The following is a 19,761-nucleotide window of genomic DNA, read 5'->3' on the forward strand; positions in this document are numbered from 1 at the left end:
TACCTCAAAATGAGGTGTCAACCTAGTGAAGCTACATCCCAGGACTACTTGCATGCCAAACTGCATAAGCAGCATGCAATAGACAGAGCTAAGCGATCCCATAACCAACGGATCAGATCTAAGCTCTGCAGTCCTGCCACATCCAGCCATGAATGGTGGTGGACAATTAAACACCTAACTGCAGGAGGTGGTTCCATAAATATCCCCATCATCAATGATGGGGGAGCCCAGCACGTCAGTGCAAAAGATAATACTGAAGCATTTGCAACAATCTTCAGCCAGAAGTGCCGAGTTGATGATCCATCTCGCCCCCCCTCCTGAAGTCCCCAACATTACAGATGCCAGACTTCAACCAACTCGATTCACTCCGCGTGATATCAAGAAACGACTGAAGGCACTGAATACTGCAAAGGCTATGGGTCCTGACAATATTCCGTCAATAGCACTGAAGACCTTTGCTCCAGAACTTGCCACACCCCTAAGCCAAGCTGTTCCAGTACAGCTACAACACTGGCATCTACCCGGCAATGTGGAAAATTGCCCAGGTATGTCCTGTACACAAAAAGCAGGATGCGTCCAACCCGGCCAATTACCGTCCCATCAGCCTACTCTCAATCATCAGTAAAGTGATGGAAGGTGTCTTCAAGCAGCACTTGCTTAGCAATAACCTGCTCAGTGATACCCAGTTTGGGTTCTGACCGGGCTACTCAGCACCTGACCTCATTACAGCCTTGGTTCAAACATGGACAAAAGAGCTGAACTCGAGGTGAGAGTGACTGCCCTTGACATCAAGGCAGCATTTGACTGAGTATAGCATCAAGCAGCCCTAGCAAAGCTGCAATTAATGGGAATCAGGGGGAAACTCTCTGCTGGTTAGAGTCATACCTAGTGTAAAGGAAGATGGTTGTGGTTGTTGGAGGTCAATCATCTGAGCTCCAGAACATCACTGCAGGAGTTCCTCAGGGTAGTGTCCTAGGCCCAACCATCTTCAGCTGCTTCATCAATGACCTTCCTTCAATCATAAGGTCAGAAGTGGGGATGTTCGCTAATGATTGCACAATGTTCAGCACCATTCGCGACTCCTCAAATACTGAAGCAGTTTGTGTAGAAATGCAGCAAGACCTAGACAATATCCAGGCTTGGGCTGATAAGTGGCAAGTAACATTTGCGCCACACGAGCCAGGCAATGACCATCTCCAACAAGAGAGAATCTAACCATCTCCCCTTAACATTCAGTGGCATTACCATCGCTGAATCCCCCACTATCAACATTCTGGGGGGGTACCATTGACCAGAAACTGAACTGCAGTAGCCATATAAATACCGTGGCTACAAGAGCAGGTCAGAGGCTCGGAATCCTGCGGCGAGTAACTCACCACCTGACTCTCCAAAGCCTGTCCACCATCTACAAGGCACAAGTCAGGAGTGTGATGGAATACTCTCCACTTGCCTGGATGGGTGCAGCTCCAACAACACTCAAGAAGCTCGACACCATCCAGGGCAAAACAATCTGCTTGATTGGCACACCATCCACAAACATTCACTCCCTCCGCCACCGACGCACAGAGCCAGCAGTGTGTACCATCTGCAAGATGCACTGCAGCAGCGCACCAAGGCTCCTTAGACAGCACCTTCCAAACCCGCGACCTCTACCACCTCGATGGACAAGAGCAACGGATTCATGGGAACATCACCACCTGCAAGCTCCCATCCAAGTCACATACCATCCTGGCTGTTGCTTCACTGTCGTGGGGTCAAAATCCTGGAACTCCCTTCCTAACAGCACTGTGGGTGTACCTACCTGACATGGACTGCAGCGGTTCAAGAAGGCAGCTCACCACCACCTTCTCAAGGGCAATTAGGGATGGACAGTAAATGCTGGCATAGCCAGTGATGCCCATTTCCCATGAATGATTAAAAAAATTAGGATAATTAAAGTCCCCTGTTATAATTACTCTAAAATTCTTGTTCCCCTCTGTATTTTCCTTAGAGATTTGTTCCTCTATCTTTCCAACTAGTTGGTGTCCATAGAATACACCCAGCAATGTTATGGTACTTCTATTATTGGCTCTAATTAAATAGATTCTGTCCTTGGCCCCTCTAAGACTTTTCTGCCCCCTCTCTCTCCCGCACTGTAATATTCTCAATAAACACTGCCACCCCTCCTCCTTTCTTTCTTGAACACCTTGTATCCAGAAATACTTGGTACCCAATCCTGCCCTTTATTGAGCCATGTCCCTGTTATTGTCACAATATCATGTTTCCATGTGGCCATCTGTGCACGCAGCTCACCAACCTTATTTACCACACTCCGCGCATTCACAGTCAACCTAACTTAGACCCTTGGTCCTTATTACATTCCCTCTTACTCTAACCCCATCTAATATCTTACTAGTTCCTATTCTTGTGCCATCTGTCTTTCCCAATTCTCTGTGCACCTTGGTTTTCCTTTCCAGTAGAAATGTTGTCATTTGGTTTCAAGCAGCAAGCTAACAGCTTTTAGTAGATTTTTTTTAACCTGAGGAATTTCTGCTTCAGAGCTCTTCACTGATGTCAAAGAACCCACGTCTTCCCTTGGGCATCCCAGTAACATGACAGTTTGGCCAGAGCCCAAATGCTGGTGAAATTACAACTAAAACAAATTACAGTATAATTGTCCTTTCACAAATTATTGCCATGCCCTGAGACCACAAATAGGTTTCATGGCTTTGTGTTGTGAGCAGTCATTGTCTGTCACTGCACTGTTAGCATCAGAACAGTGTCTCTCCACGCTGAATGTGCAATCTTGAAATTGAGTAAGTTAACATTTTTATAATTTTGATGAGATGGAAAGCAACCTTGATTTGAAAAAATATATATATAAATGGTGCTAATTTAATAAACTAGAGGTCACGGACACCAGAAGAGATGACCATGAAAACTGCAAGATTGTTGTAAAAATCCTACAGGTTCACTGATGTCCTTCAGGGAAGAGACCTGCCACCACTATCTGCTGTGGCTTACATATGACTCCAGTGTAACATTGTGTGCTTGGCTGTGAATGCCACAAGGGCGGCAAGGGATGGACAATAAGTACTGACTTGGTGGTGGCGCTCGATGTAAAAAGGTTAAATAAATGAATTAATTCATACAAATTGAGGGCTTTCAGCTGTGGACGAAGTAGTACAGTATTGTGAATTTTAACGATGTAAACATCTTGTATAACGCCAGATATACTTAGGCAGATTTTCATGGGATTCAAATAATGTGTTCTTTACAGTTAATGCAATTGGCAAGCCATATACAGTTTCACCTATTGCAGTGGCTTCTTAGGGTTGGCTGCAAGTGTTCTTACGACCAGGTAAGAAAGGGGTCTAGGGTTCCCTCTCAGCCTTCACCTGGTCTTACCGTAACAAGGTTTTATTTTAAATACTTTTTAGCTCCCTCTTAGTGAATCCTTGTTCACTGCTTTCCAATTATAAGGCAAAGAAACTAGCCAAACAGGCTTTATTGAGTTTAAAGAAGAAAGGTTGAAATTTATTAAACTTAAACTCTAGTTCAGTTAACGCCTGCTGATACATGACGCGCCCACGCTAGCATGCATATACGATAAACACACATGCAGATAGAGACAGAAAAGAGCAGAAGAAATAAAGTGAAAAAGTTTGAGGCAATATCTGAAGATGGTTTTGGTTACTGTTCTTCGAGCTTACTGTAGAGTCATGATTGTAGGTAGATCTTGCTTTACGTTGGGGCCCAGTATTCTTCTTGAACCTTGTTCGATGTAGAGACTTTTCTGTCTTCACGTCTTCAGTGGATTTGGAGTTCCATGAGAAAGAGATGGAGAGGTCTTTACAGTTCAGGAGCAAACAGTCTCTCCCTCCCAAGCTGTACAATTAAAAAAAAAACTCAGGTTGCCCAGTAGGTTAGTTATGTGACTAGCTGGTTTAACCACGTCTGTGTGGATTCGGCCGTCTTAGCAGTCATCCTGGAATGTGAGCTTCCTCACCTTCAATGTCTGGTGATCAAAGTCCATTGTGGGTTGAATATGTGAGGGAATGGTCCTTTGTCTCCACAAGCACTGTCTGTTAGTATGTAAATATTTTTTTTCCAGCCACAATGTTTAACAAGTCATTTCCTCATTACAGAAACTGTTTGAAATCAATGTTCATATGACAAAATTAATATGCCTCATTCTTGGCAGGTGGAGGTCTGCATGACAATGTTAATAACCAGGTGATCTCTTACAGGACAAACAACCATTTGTTTATTGGGGTGATGGGTATTAAGTTGTAATTACAGGTGGGTAAACATGTCCTGAACTGCATATTTTTAGACTGCATTGCATTCAGACAGTACTGTAGTGTCAGACATGCCATCTTTCAAGTGAAATGATAAACCAACATCCCGTCTATCCCCTCAGGTGGCGTTAAAGATCCTGTTGCGTTATTTAGAGAGAAAGGGAATTCTTCTCATATCCTGGCCAATAGTTATCGCTTTACCAAACCACTAAAACAGATTATCTGATTCATTTCGCTGTTTATGGGACCTTGCTGTGTGCAAATTGATACTGGGTTTGTTTACATTATAATAAAGACTACATTACTAGTTTGAAGTATTTTGGGGTGCCCTGAATTTGTGAAAGGTGCTATATAAAATGAAAGCTTGTTCTTTATATAGCCAAGATCACAAGCTTTTAAGTTCTTCCTGCTAGTATTGATATTTTCCCCACGGTAACAAGAACCACTTGTAAACATTAAAACCAAATGTTTGAAGTGTCACCAGTCCTAGACTACATGAGGTATCATGCAAGAGCATAATAACAAAAGGAGTTTAGAGTTTTACTGGTCCACCTTTTCTGGTTTCAAGGCAGGTTTAGTGAGACTGTAAACTGAAGATCAGTTTCACTAGGATTTATTTTTGTGTTAAATTCATTGGGGTTTTTCTTGCTTTACAGGTATCAATTTTTAGAAGAAGCATTTCAAAACCAAAAAATTATTATTGAGACTTTGATGGCCAAGCTTCAAGAAAAGAAAAATTATGTGCAGTATGCAGCTAGTCAAGTGCAGAACAGGTACGTTCAACTGAACAACTAGAGCACAGCAGTATGGTGGTATCCTATTTTGAAGATCTTTCCTGTTGGCATATTGCCAATTTATTTGAATTAAGCCTTCTGGGAATGTGATGCTTTTAGAATAAGTTTCAGCAATTTGAAATGGAGTATGCAGTTCTATCCCCAGTATCCATACTTAGATACAGATTTGTTCTTTAAAACTGCTTTTATTGCAAGGAAGTTTTGCTGCTGAGTTGCAAATCAAATGCTGAATTTTGCTGGACTAGCCTCATTCTCCCAAAACTAGTATTCGTGTTTCCTAACTTGAGCAAATGCTTGGCACACAATTTTGTCATTGGCATAATGCTCAGAGGCTTTTTCTAGGCTTACAACCATTCTTGTGAAAAATATATCTTTTGGTTCATAGAATATATAACTAGCTTATGCTCCACTCAAGCCTCCTCCCATCCTTGCTCATCTAACTCTATCAGCCTAACACGCAATTCCCTTCTCCCTCATATGATTATCTAACTTCCCCTGCATCTATACTATTTACCTCAACTACTCCCTTTGGTTTCCCTTTCCCAGCAACCACAGTTTAATGAGAAAGTATGAGAGATGTCATTCTTCTATCCCGCTCTTGAACTGATTTATGACTTTAACCCCTTATAGGGACTAAACCAAATCAGGAGTACATCCCTATGAATTCCGTTTAATCAAGTTCAAACCCGACACGTTCTCATAGACACTTATTTGGGTCCAAAGAAAGAAAACTAATAGAGAATATTACCATCTTTTGGATAGTCTATTTTAAATAATTATGGCTGTCATAAATATCCCAGAGATTATAAGGGTCTGGGAACTCTCTTCATTACGTGTATCTCCACTTAAAGACACAGTGAGGAAGTTCTTTGTAGTTGTATACAGAATGCTACATGAGACGATTTATTAACTGTTATAGATTTAACAAATAATTTAACATGCAATACACTTCCAAGTGGATAAGTATATCACAATATCAAATATTGTTAAAAGATGTAACACATAATATTTCTAACATAGAATCCAAAAATTTAACCTTGCTAATGTTACAACAAAAAATCTTAGCATATCCAGATTATCCATCAAAATTTAAAGTAAACATTTTATCTTAAATTCCCCTTAGTTGAGAAGCATTGTTTGAGGATTCAATGCTTCTAATCTTTGCTTCAAAAACCTCTCCTGTTTATACGGTTTCTGAAGTGTCATCTGACTTTTAGCATTTAGATGTGGCCTTCCTGTGTGTGTTTATCCTGCTTTTAAAATCCATATCTTTAATTACCACTTCCACTTAATGTTTTCCTGAAATTCCTGTGCTGTTGAAGTTGTGAGCATTTATCTGGTCAAAACATGTATAATTGTGTTTACTTAACCTCTCTTTTTCCTGTTAGTACATTCCATTTATTGTTTCATTATCGATAATTGCCCTTTCCATGGCACCCCAAAGCAATCTCTGGGGCCAATCTGTCTGCACAAACCAATTAAGTTTATTGCTACCTCTTACTGACAGGATATTTCAATGTGTGTTTATCTTCCAAGCCCCTGACAACAGAGAGGCAAATGGATTTCCCAACTTGTTTCTGGTTCATAACAGGGACTTGAAATTTTCTAACTCTACCTTCTTAAAGGGGAATGTCAGTGAGTTCTAAAACTGACCATCCATTCAATCTTTAATTCGAAAAGGTATAATATTTTAACTATTTCTAAATTCTACTTAATTAAGCCTATTATACCTATATTCTATCCCATTCTCTAAAACAAACCCAGGTGAAAATACTATTTTTACTCTGCTACTCTTGTTTGGTTGCAACCTACTGATTATCCAGATTGATTATTCAGCTATCCTTAGTGGTCACATGGCTATCAATTTATTTTGGAAGATTTGCACGAAGTTACAGCATATTCCTGAATTATGCACATCTAAACATTCAAATTCACCAATTGCAGAATAACCTTTCATATCTTTTAGCTCAATTAATATTTGCTACTGCACAGGTTACAGAGACGTGCAGCTGCCTTCTGGTCATGAAAGTAGTGCTTAATTATTACAGATTACAGCACAGAAAACCAGTGCTGTGCATGTTTCATATTTGCCCTGAATCTAGGCGTAGTACACTTAAAAATGGTTTTGTTACTGATTACATAGCCTATACTCCATTGAATTCTGACCCAGTTAGTTTTACGAGGATTTTGCAATCTTCAGAAGGCAGCAACTTCTGGGTGTGATTGCATCTGTACCTGTCACCCTCCAGTACCTCGCAGTATTGTATTCATGTGTGACCCTTGACAGTGGGTGCCTGCAGGCTTTTCAATCATAGGAGGGGAGAGAGATGACAGGCAGTTTCAGGCCTGTTCTTAGCTGATAGGTTTCATGTGAATTTCTAGCAGACGTTACTGCATAACAACCTTGCCAGTTTTCTCCTTCCTAAAATGTGCAAAGAGGTCAGTTTTAGAATCCTGCTGCTGCCACGGCTAAGATTAGCTAACTCGGCACAACCCGGGTATCTAAATGAAGGTTTTTTTTTCCAGATAAACTCATGAACCACTGAGGGAAACAGTCTGCACATTAGTGAAAACAGACTTGCAGAACTTCTGAATGTAGCAGGTGGAATTCAGTAATATGTATATAGTAAGCTGCCAACTATTTTGGGTAGTGCCTACATTTACCATCTATTTTAGGTTGTGTGACAAAATACAACATTAACCAAGTTGATATCCAAAACATGATATCTCTCCAAGATCCCTCACTTCCTCTACATTTGTCAATATTTTCCCATTTATCGTGTATTCCTTTGCCTTATTTGACCTCCCTAAATGCATCACCTCAGACTTCTCCAGGTTGAATTCCATTTGCCACTTTTCTGCCCATCTGACCAGACCATCAATATCTTCCTGCAGCCTACCGCTATCCTCCTCTCTGTCTACCGCATGGCCAATCTTTGTGTCATCTGCAAACTTCTTGATCATGCCTCCTACATTTGCGTCCAAATCGTTAATATATACCACAAAAAGCAGGGGACCCACCCAGTACTGAACCCTGCGGAACGCCACTGGAAATGGCCCTCCAGTCGCTTATACACCAGTCAACTATTACTCTTTGTTTCCTGCCACTGAGCCAATTTTGTATCCACCTTTCTGCATTTCCTTGGATCCCATGGGATTTTATTTTAACCAGTCTACCATGTGCGACCTTGTAAAAAGTCTTACTAAAATTCATGTAGACTGCATCAACTACACTACCCTCACTATCTTCCTTGTTACTTCAAAAAATTCAATCAAGTTGGTCAAACAAGTCCATGCTGAGTATCCTTGATTAACCTGTGCCTTTCTAAGTGACAGTTTATCCTGTCTCTCAGAATAGATTCCAATAATTTGCCCACTACTGAGGTTAGACTGACTGGCCTGTAATTATTCGGTCTATCCCTTGCTCCCTTTTTAAACAGAGGTACAACGTTAGCAGTTCTGCATTCGTCCAGCACCATACCTGTATCCAGTGATGTCCTTTTTGATGGCAAAACCCTTTGCAGTTAAAAGTCCCAAACTCCTCCCAGTAGCATTGGGTTGGATATCCCAGACCTTTTCAAAAATCAATATCCACTTCGCTCACTTCTCCGAGCACTTCCCACCTGGACGCCTGTGAATAAGGTGATTCCACAAGCTTCAATTTTCAAAACGGGTTCAAGTCTTTGCAGTCTCTTAATGTATCAGCTTCTGAGAGCAGGTCTCCCACTCCCCTGTACCCTGTCCCCTCTCGTGGCTGCAACTGCTGGTCTCCCGGCAGCAACTGCTGGTTTCCCCTCTCTCAGCCTGTCTGCCTTCAGATAATCTGTTAAATTTATCGGAACTCAAAAGTCAATAGCTTATTGTCCTGTTCCAATATGCAAAGTCCAGAAGTCTGGTTTTACTGTTCCCAGGTGTTAATAGCTGCTTGGTACATTTGCATCTTCGGAATCACTGACTCCTTGTTTTACGACCCGAAAATCTGGGAGGGCGAAACCCATTGTTGTTGAGATGTTATATCTGAAGTGTCTCTTTTTCAAAAAAAGTCTTTGCTCTGTCGTCTTTACACGAGTGGATGTTAGGGCACCTGACCTTCCGGACTCCATCTGAAACATTTGAAAAGAAATCAGTTTTTAAAACATAGTCATGTTACAAAGTCCAGCATTCATAACAAAACAGAAAGGTGAAGAGAAACAAACAGGTTGCAGATGTTTGTCAGTAAATGTCTATGAAAAATCTTGAGTATTCACTGGCCAGAGACCTTCAAAGCTGTGGGTAGATATTGAGCAGGAGAAGAGAGTTGCAAATAAGATGGAGAAAATGGTGTTGGATTGGACATGTTTGTTGGAAATCCCACACTTATGTAAATGGGATTTCCAAAGAACAATACCAAAGCAGACCAAAAAAACAGTGGTGTAGAAGTGTTGATGCTGAAGTAAAAAGATTGGGGTCGGTTGGAAGTGGTTTATTAAAACCAAGTTTATTGCCAAAAAACAATAAAGCACCTGTACTCTTCGAAGAGTAATAAGATTGAACAAAAAGATTCTAACTCATCAATTTGGTTCGGAGAGAAATCTCATTTGAATGAGAAACTGGGAATTTAAGATGATGTAGCATACAGTGCTGTGCCAGACAATTTCTGTGCCTTTACAGAAGATATTTATCCAGTGTATTACTGCCTTGTTTGAGTTTTGCTGTCCTTTGTTAATGTGGATGCTTTTACCAATATAGAAATAATGGCGAAGGTGCTGTCAGATTCACTAGGATGTTAAGAACAGGATTGAGGGATTAATTTTCCAGTTATTGTAGTGATAGTACTGGAAGTAACCCAGAGGTCATGACTTCATATTCCATCATAGCATGTTCTGGAATTGAATTCAATAAATCTGGTCATTTGTGAGTTGCCCTCAGAAACATTAATCTGAAAAGTTACTGGAGTGCCTTCAAAAACCTAATTTGTTCACTAGAGAAGAAAACCTGCCACCCCCTTACCAGTATGACACTGTGATGGGGGCCCCCGACAATGGGCCCGAATGCCTCGGCTGTTTGTGGGTCCTCTGGTTTTCTATTTGTCCGGCAACTAATTCGTTATCGAATGGAAGACCAGCAGCTTTTCAGTCTCAGCAGCGCCACTGAGAGCGGTGGCCATTGCTTGGACTGCACCAGCAGAGAGGAAGCCGTAGGTGCAGGCTGCCCTCGCTACCAGTAAGTGGGGCCTAGGGTCACTGGGGCTGGCAAGTCAGACCAGCGAGGTGAGGGGGGCTGCTGGCTGGGGCGATTGGGTTTGGGGGCGTTGCCACGGGGGCCGCCATTGCTACAGTCCCCCCTCTCCCAATGTGGGCCAGAGTGTGCGATTCGGAGCTCCCCCCTCCCCCCCCCCCCCTCCCGGGCACTAAACCTGGTGGAAGGGCATTTCTGGAGCAGGAGCTGGTGTACCATTAGTACCAAAAGGCAGCCGGCTCTAAGCACAGCTAAGCTGTTCAATAAACAATGAATCAGAGCGAGTCTCTGGTCTTGCCACATCCTTGTCTAGAAAGGTTGTGGACAACCTGACAACTGACATGAGCCTTCCACTTCTTGAAACAGGGATGGTGTCCTGCATTGGTGTACCAAAGTAGAGGCCTGCTTTAGGTCGGGAAAAGAACCTGACCAAACCACAGCGGGCCCGAGTCCCTCCGATTTTGGCCTGACCCGACCCGAACCCGTGACTAGTCGGCCCAACCCGACCATCCCTTTACTTGCGTTCCTGACATCAAACCTGTAAGAAGCTGCAACGCATGCACGAGATGTCATAGTGACGTGACTCGCTCACTGCGCAGTCTCCGTTTCGTCCCAGACTCCCAGCTCAGGTAAGTTTTTTTTTTTTTTTTTTTTATACTTACCAGCAGAGCACTTGCCATGCGTGACCGACCCTACTCAATCTGGACTTGGCCCGACACGCGTCCTCGGGTCCCGTCAGGTTCGGGTCGGGGAGCAGGTTGCTAAACCAAAGACCACAGTTAAAATGTATCCAAGCACCTTCAGGCACAGGAGCAGAGTTCAGTCCTGTTCGGTTTTGTCCCAAGATCCAGACTCTAACCTTACCACTTACTGCCTGTTCTGTCAGTTGCCTTCTATTTGTCAGTAGAATGATGGTAAGAATCAGCAGTGGTGCCAGCAAGCAACACCTGCTTGGTCTTTGGAAATGAAAAACTGGTGCGAGTGAATGGGCAGCACATTTTACACCCCACGCAATTTTCTTCCAAAAAGAATCGAAGGGATGTGAAAAAAATTCTTTGTAGAAGGTGATTGGAATTTTCTGTTGCAAACAGGTAGTGCAGTCAAATTCTTTTGGAAGGAAATTAGATGCTTGAAAGAGTATAATATTGAAGGAAGTAGAGAGTGCGCAGGAGGGTTGGATTAAACTAAGCATTGTGGAGAAAAACACCAACATAGAATCGATGGGTCAAATCGGTGCTGGAACATACTACGATAAGCACGGAATCCTTCAGACATAACTGAAGAAAACATGTATAGTGGAGCAGGATACGAATGTGATTTTCTCATTGGGCAATGCTCAAGTGGTTACCTGTTAGGTAAAATAGCCTGCATCCTATTATATGCAGTGATTTAATCTTTATTCAAAAATGAAGCCATATGGCTGGCTATATGGATAACTCTCAAAACACTGAGGTTTTACCCGCTTAGCTCTTGCTAGTATTGGATGTAAGCTTTCAACTTCTGAATATCTTCAATATTTTATTTGTGAAAGCATTGTAAAGTCTTACATGTTAGACCCCAATTTGAGCTTCCGGTCACACATCAACACTAGTACTAAGACCACTTATTTCTACCTCTAACGTCTTCTGACTAATACTATAAATAGTTAATATATAAATAGTTGTTGCAAATAGTTGTATGTGGGTAAGTGCCACTTTTCAAAGTTCTTGAGGTATCAATGAAGGAAAGGAACATTTAAGTTTTATGTGAATCGGATTTTAGTAGATGGTTACTACTGGATTACATTTGTTTACTTATTCTCATGTTATTAGGTTAAATGAAGTAACTGATACGAACAAGAAAGTTGAGCATGACATTAAAGTTGCCATCTTCACTCTCATTAATGAGATCAACAAAAAGGGCAAGAATCTACTGCAGCAGCTGGAGGTATGATATAGTAAATTTTTGCATAGTGATTATATCCCAATGCAAGTGAACATTACCTCACTTTGACTGGCCTCCACTGCTCCTTTTTCTACAGAATGTAACAAAAGAGAGGCAGATAAAATTACTGCAGCAGCAGCAGGATGTTACCAGTCTTGCCAGGCAGGTGGAGCATGTGATGAACTTTGCAAAGTGGGCTATTTCCAGTGGAAGCAGCACTGCACTACTTTACAGCAAGAGACTGGTAAGGCAGTTGCATCTTTATTTCTTTCTATCTATGATGCAGAAGATATAGCTTCCTGTCGTGGAAAATTTAAGCTCCTAACCCATGATATATGATGGGAGTGAGATGAAATAAGGTGGCAGCAGGCTCACGTGGAGTATAAACATTTACAGACACTTGTTAGGCTGAATTGTATGTTTCTGTGCTGTAAAATTATAGGTAACCAAGAATCAGTGGTTGGCGGAGAATATTTTTTTAAAGCATAGCAAACTTAATTCCAACATATGTATGACATTAAAAACTGAATATGGGGAGGGCATGCTCGGAGAAGTTTTGTTCATGTGATCATGCAAGGATACAAATATTGAAGTGCATTCATTGGTCTGTTTCTAAAGCTGTTCACCTTTTCTGAAGATGATGACTTACTGGGGTATAGTTTAATGAGCATGACCAGATTTCTGATGCCTCATCTCAGTGACTTTCAGGCATGAGCCAAAATAGCTTCCTAACTGAAATACCATTGTTTGGGTATGCCTGACCAATAGATTTACTAGAAAATGCAGTCAGGTTAACATGGAAGCCACCAGGCCTGTTAGACAAGATTTTCTTGCCAAAAGGCTGGACAGCTTGAGCAGTCATTAAAATAGTTTGGGACATTTTCTGAAATCAGCTTATGTCCCTGTTCAAATACAGACTGCCATATTATACAGGAGATGGTGAACAATATCCAAGACTTGTAAGTGAGAATCATGGTTTTAAATATATTGCTATGTGGACTGGCACTGGTTTCTTTTAGCAGCAGTCCTATGCAGGGCACCTTTTACAGCCACCCTTAGGTGGGAAAGGTATTTTTGGGAGACTGCATTTAAGAGTACTGTGTACAGTTCTGCTCTCCAAATTACAAAAGTGGTTGTAGAGGCACTGGAGTTGGTGTAAGAAAGATTTACAAAGGTGATAGAAGCAAGAGGTCCTTACTGTCAGTAAAGGCTGATCAGGCTGGACCACCTTTCTCTAGAAAAACAAAGGCAAGAGGGGTGATTGAGTTCTTGAAAATGACCAGATGGTTTGATAGGGTAGACGCAGAGAAAATGTTTCCACTAGAGGTCATAAATACAATATAGTCACTAATAAATCCAAGAGATAATTAAGAAGAAACTTTTGGAACTTGCTACCAAATGGAGAAGTTGAGACGAATAACATAGATTCCTTTAAGGGGAAGCTAGATAAGTACATGACTGAGAAAGGAGTAGAAGATGAACCAGATAAGTTTGGAGGAGGTTTGTGTGGAACACGAATTGGTGTTCACAGTTGGGACTTCACCAAATCGGTACTGTTGTAGGATGTACCTACGATATAGCAGATCACCTACACGTTAATCAGTTGGAATTAAATATGTTGAAGGTAGCTCTAGAATATTTCCACACACAGCAAGTTTGTGTATGTGAAGTCAATCAGTATTCTATTGGCCTGCTAAGTCAGGAAAGGAGGAGGTGGCTCACTTCAAGATATGATTGGTTGTCTAAGTTCTATTATACTTGCAGGTACTCTGTAATCTCACAGTTCTCCTTCATTAAAGAAGGACTTGCATTTATCTAGTGCCTTTCACAACTGCAGGACATCCCAAAATGCTTTGCAATCAATGAAGTACTTTTGAAGTGTAGTAAGTTTTGTAGTATCGTGGGAGATGCATTCAGTAGGGATATTTCAGAACATTTTCAAGAGATGGGGTGCCCAGAAATAGCCCTGTTTGACCCCAGATAACCATTAGGTCTTGTATTTCTGACTGAGGTTGTATCAACCTGAAAAATGGACAGTCGTCTTTTGATGAATATGAAGGTTTCTGTATGAAAATAGGACAAAACGTACATTGGTAACCTGCTTATTGGCCCTCCGTGCAATGGCACTCGGACATTGCGACCAAATGCAGAGACAGAATCTCCCTGTCTCACGGCGAGGATCAGGTAGGGTAGGTTAAATATTGTATCAGAATCCTGAAATATTCTAGTTCATTCTTTGTTTTTGAAGGTGATGACTGTTGGTTCAGATGTCCTATCCCTAAGGCTGTACCTTGATTAGGTCAGATAACATCCACTAATCATGTTTATAAGCACAAAATGGGGGGATATTTGTACAATGGTATTCCAGTAAGTCCATACTCGATCTGCTCTTCAGTATCTATTTGACATCAACTTGAAACCTAGTTGTGTTTGAGTTCATGAAACTATTTTGAACTGTTTCATGCAAGTATTTGGAAACTATGTCCAAGGCATTTGTTGATTCTCTTTTGGGATCTTAATTTAGTTCTTCATAAGTTCTTGCACTCAACATTTAAGCTCCTTTGAACATGAGTTTATTTCTTGAGTGGAAAACTACTTTGGTTTTAATTTTGGCTTGCCGCATTAGTGAACTGCAAGGCTGTATTCAGATTAGTTGTAATTGATAGTATGACAAAATAGCTCCAGAACACAGGTGTTACGAAAAGGTACTGTCTAGTTTCATTTGGGTCAGCAAATTATCTAATTGTTTTATCCATTGCCATATAATTCGGAGCTGCAATTTTGATTCCATTATGTAGATACTCTCAGAATCCTAATACAACAATTTCTGCTTGTTTCCAATGGTGTAAGAAGCAAAAGCAAACTGCTGAGTACATAGTAGCTGGACAGGTGAATAATTGAATACTCCCAACACAGCTACCAATTTGTAAGAATGGAGCCCCAGCAATCAGGTTAAAAGTCATTCTAATTGTTCTGCAACTGGTGCTTGGATGTTTCTCAAACAGGTTCCAATTGATAGTACTTGTAAGACAATTTGAAGGAAGTAACGCTCTTGGCAGATTTATCCTGAAGGCTGACATTATAGCCCTTAAGTAGAGGACTACGAAGTCTGTACACGCATGTGGATCATGTGGAAGGAAGATAAGTTACTGTACAATGACCATTTTCAAATGCCTTGACTCCTTCACTCACCCACCCCATCAGAGTTTTATTAGAGGTCCAGTAGGGGTGGAGGGAAGGTCATTTTATTGTTAGCTGGTGTGACGGAAATCACGCCTGCCAAATGGAAACCCATTAATTTTGTCATATGGGACACTACTTGGAACTTTTTTGCTGGACATTGCAAAGAACTTGCTTTTTAAAAAAAGAACTGACCAACTGAAAAAAAAATTATTGCACATTTGCATTCTGAGAGACAGTTGAACAGAGAGACAATGGGAGTGCTCACTGATTCAATTAACAAGATTAGTCTAGGCAATGGGGATGATCAACATCCTTTGTCTAAGAGCCAGAATTCCAACCCCCAATGAGTGTGTCTGGAAAGCTTTGAAATCCAGCAACCTTCCAAGAAGCTGCTGTTCCAAGCAGAAATGATCACATGACCTACCTGTTGGCCAGACTGGGGCTTTTCTGAATTTGTGCCACACAGAAAGGACAGACTGCAATTTTGATGACCAAATAGAAGGAAGGGCTCGCTCGCTCTCTCTCAACAAAGTCCCAGGAAAGCCACCGTGGCGGTTTCTATGCTTCAACACCACAGACAAAGCATATCTTTGGCCTTCTGGTGCCAGAGAAGCAAGTCTGAAATTGTGCACCAGACCCCAGTAAGAATTCCAAGACCTCAGCTTACATCAGACAAAAGACAGTACCTGTATTCCATTTATTACAAACTCTACTTCAACGCCCCCGCCCCGCAATTCTTTCTTCCCCTCTGCATCTATTTGTGTGTGTGTTTCTCTCGTATACATGCTGGCATGGTTGCATCGCGTATTTTAATAATTTTAACCGGGTTAGAGTGGTAAGGCTAATAAACTTGCATCTTTCTTGTTTAAATCTAAGAAAACCTGTCTGATTGGTTCATTTGTAATTACAATTAGAGAGCAGTGAGCAAAGACTCACTGAGGTGGTGAGCTAAAAATCACACTGTTTTGAAAGATAAACCCTGTTCCTGCCAAACTCGGAACGGGACAAGAGGGACGCCTGAGACCCCTTTCTCACCTGGTCATAACACTGGTTTGACTTTATCTTGAGGTTAAAACTAATTTTTCTTTTGCATTAAATAATAGTGATTTATAATTATCTGATTATTTCTCAGCTTTATGAATGTTAGTCATCAGAGATGTGTGGTACATAATTGCGCAGCTGTCAGAAGAACTGAAGATCACTTTGCCATTTCTTTCCCCCTGTGCTCCCCCCATTCTCTTGAATATGATTTTATCACATTGTTCTTTTATGGTTGTCTGTGTAGTGACATAATCAATTCTTGCTTTTTGTTGTAATTGACCTTCATTGGTTCTACTGCAGTGGAAGTATAAAATCAATGAAATTATCCAATCTGTGTTGCAGTACAATAGGTAAACTTGTAAGATGTTCCATTTGTCCAACAGCCCATCCATTCTTTATTTTTTGACTAATTTCATAAATGATAATTAAAGGCAAACCAACATTGATCTCTGCTGTTCTCTCCGGGATTTTCGTTTGTCTCTTTTACCTTGTTCACCTTCATTGCTTTTGTTATCTCTTGCCCCACCCCCGCTTTACTTGCTTAAAACTGTTCACATTTCTAATATTTGCCAGTTCTGAAGAAGGGTCATAGACCTGAAATGTTAACCCTGCTTCTCTCTCCACAGATGCTGCCAGACCTGCTGAGTATTTCCAGCATTTCTTGTTATATTGATCTCAATCTGTTGCAATGCTGCTATCAGCCAATTTTAAATCGTTCTAGTTACAGGTTAATGGGTTGCTAAGCCACTTGAAGCAATTCTATTTAATGAGAGCACAGGGGGACTTCCCTTACTGTGATGAAAGCATAATGGTTTAGATTTATATCTTTCTCTGAATTTAATTGAACAAAGAAAAGTTGTTTAATGCAAGTCTTTAAATGCAATTTAATGTTTCCTTGAGAGAAGATTTCTTAAATACTCCATTTGACATATCCCACATAGTTTTCAAAATGGATGCTTGATGGAAGAAATTCTTTACAAGTGCCTAGAAATAAAGATACCTCCGTAAGAGCATTTAAAAGAAGCATTCGGCATGTACTTAGAGTCTGCCCACCTTCCCATTGGTCCAGGATAGTCATGTTTGATCTGTAGAATATGTGATACCTGCCTTCTACAAAAGGCAATCAGCTCATTTGACTTTGGCTTGTGTTGTGGTTTCCACCTCGAAATAGTTTTATTTCTCTTTCGATACTATAACTAATAAAGATAGATGGAATTGAATGAAGAAAATTCAGCTGGATATTCTTGCTTGGTAGTGTGAGATGCCAGCTGCAGTCTATGGTTCTGCTAACTTAATTAAGATTAGCATTTTTTGTTTTTATGCTTTCCGATCTGTGTCTATTTTCACCTCCTTTGGGGACTTTTTGTATGCATGAAAGAAAAGAATGCCTTGTATACAGTGTCAGTATTACCATTTTAAGGGTTGAGTCTAACGTGTTGGTTGGCCTTTAATTGTTTAAACTTTGCCCTAATAATGTACTTTAATCTCAACGTCAGAAGAGCATCCCTTACTATATTATGGATTTGAACAATGTTTTTTTATTATGGGAATCTGAAATGGCACTCTTCGTCAGTTATTTTACCACCTTTATTATTAAACAGTAATCCTTTTAAGTATCTGTAAGATGCTGAGTTGTAGATTCTAAAAATGAAGCTAGAGCTGTGTTACAAACTCTCGTTCAGCATTCCCATAAGCAGACCTTGCATACCCATGAATTGAAGTATACTTCTGCACAGTATCGAGTTAAATGATAAGTGCAACTCAAACACTCAACAGTAAAATCCCCTCTCCTCCTTTGGGTACTGGATACCGTAATCTCTCGTGCTGCCATATGTGTTCTCCAGCCTTTTTGGAAGGTGGACCAAAAAGGAATTTAGAGGGATGAAGCGCAATTGTAAACAACAAACTGGTTCTTTTGCATGAAATAGTTAAATAATCAGTCTATAGATTTCACAAAGATTTGCATATTACTTGTTGCTCCCTATATTGTAAAAAATATGAAAATAAATGGATTTTTAAAAATTCTTTCTTGGGATCTGAGTGTCGCTGGCAAGACCAGCACTTGTTGCCCATCCCTAATTGCCCTTGAAAAGGCTGTGGTGAGCTGGTACTTTGAAGCGCTGCAGTCCATGTAGTGTAGGTACACCCACAGTGCTGTTAGGGAGGGAGTTCCAGGTTTTTGACCCACTGATGGTTAAAGAACGGCAGTATTTTTCCAAATCAGGATGGTGAGTTACTTGGATGGGGACTTGCTGCCCTTGTCCTTCTATGTGGTGGAGGTCGTGAGCTTGGAAGGTGCTGTCGAAAGAGGCTTGTTGTGTTCCGGAAGTGCATCTTATGGATGGTACACATTGATGCCATTCTGCGCTGTTGGTGGAGGGCGAGAGTAAATGTTGAAGGTGGGCTGCTTTGTCCTGGATGGTGTTGAGCAGCTTGAGAGTTGTTGGAGCTTCACTCATCCAGGCAAGTGGAACATATTCCATCACCCTCCTGACTTGTGCTGTGTAGATGGTGGACAGGCTTTGGGGAGTTAGGAGGTGAGTGACTGTCTGCAGAACTCCCAACCTCTGACCTGTTTTTGTCGCCACAGTATTTATGTAGCTGGTCCAGTTAAGTTTCAGTCACTGGTAACTCTTAGGATGTTGACGGGGGATTCAGCGATGGTAATGCTGTTGAACGTCAAGGGGAGATGGTTAGATTCGCTCTTGTTGGAGATGGTCATCGCCTGGCACTTGTGTGGTGTGAATGTCACTTGCCATTTTATCAGCCCAAGCCTGAATGTTGTTCAGGTCTTGCTGTATGCATGCACGGACAGCTTCAATATCTGAGGAGCTGTAAATGGTACTGTGCAGTGGTTAGCACTGCAGCCTTCCAGCTCCAGCGACCCGGGTTCAATTCTGGGTACTGCCTGTGTGGAGTTTGCAAGTTCTCCCTGTGTCTGCGTGGGTTTCCTCCAGGTGCTCTGGTTTCCTCCCACATGCCAAAGACTTGCAGGTTGATAGGTAAATTGGCCATTATAAATTGCCCCTAGTATAGGTAGGTGGTAGGGACAGGTGGGGATGTGGTAGGAATATAGGATTAGTATAAATGGGTGGTTGATGGTCGGCACAGACTCGGTGGGCCGAAGGGTCTGTTTCAGTGCTGTATCTCTAAATTAAAAAAAAATAAAAAAATACTGCAATCATCTGTGAATGTCCTCACTTCTGACCTTATATTGAAGGGAAGGTTGTTGATGAAGCAGCTGAAGATGGTTGGGCCTAGAAGATTCCCCTGAGGAACTCCTGCAGTGATGTCCTGGGGCTGAGATGATTAGCTTCCAATAA

General features: G+C 41.3%; 1 protein-coding gene across 3 annotated transcripts in view; it reads left to right on the top strand.

The window, feature by feature from the left end:
* trim33 (tripartite motif containing 33) overlaps window positions 1-19,761 on the top strand; it is a 248,971-nt gene that overhangs the window by 171,560 nt on the left and 57,650 nt on the right. For all 3 annotated transcript variants that reach the window (XM_068057034.1, XM_068057036.1, XM_068057035.1), the window contains 3 exons: window positions 4,937-5,053; window positions 12,103-12,217; window positions 12,312-12,458. In XM_068057034.1, the coding sequence (XP_067913135.1) occupies window positions 4,937-5,053; window positions 12,103-12,217; window positions 12,312-12,458 (379 nt within the window). The remainder of the gene's footprint in view (window positions 1-4,936; window positions 5,054-12,102; window positions 12,218-12,311; window positions 12,459-19,761) is intronic.

This window comes from Heterodontus francisci, chromosome 25 (assembly GCF_036365525.1).
Source record: "Heterodontus francisci isolate sHetFra1 chromosome 25, sHetFra1.hap1, whole genome shotgun sequence".
Taxonomy (NCBI): domain Eukaryota; kingdom Metazoa; phylum Chordata; class Chondrichthyes; order Heterodontiformes; family Heterodontidae; genus Heterodontus; species Heterodontus francisci.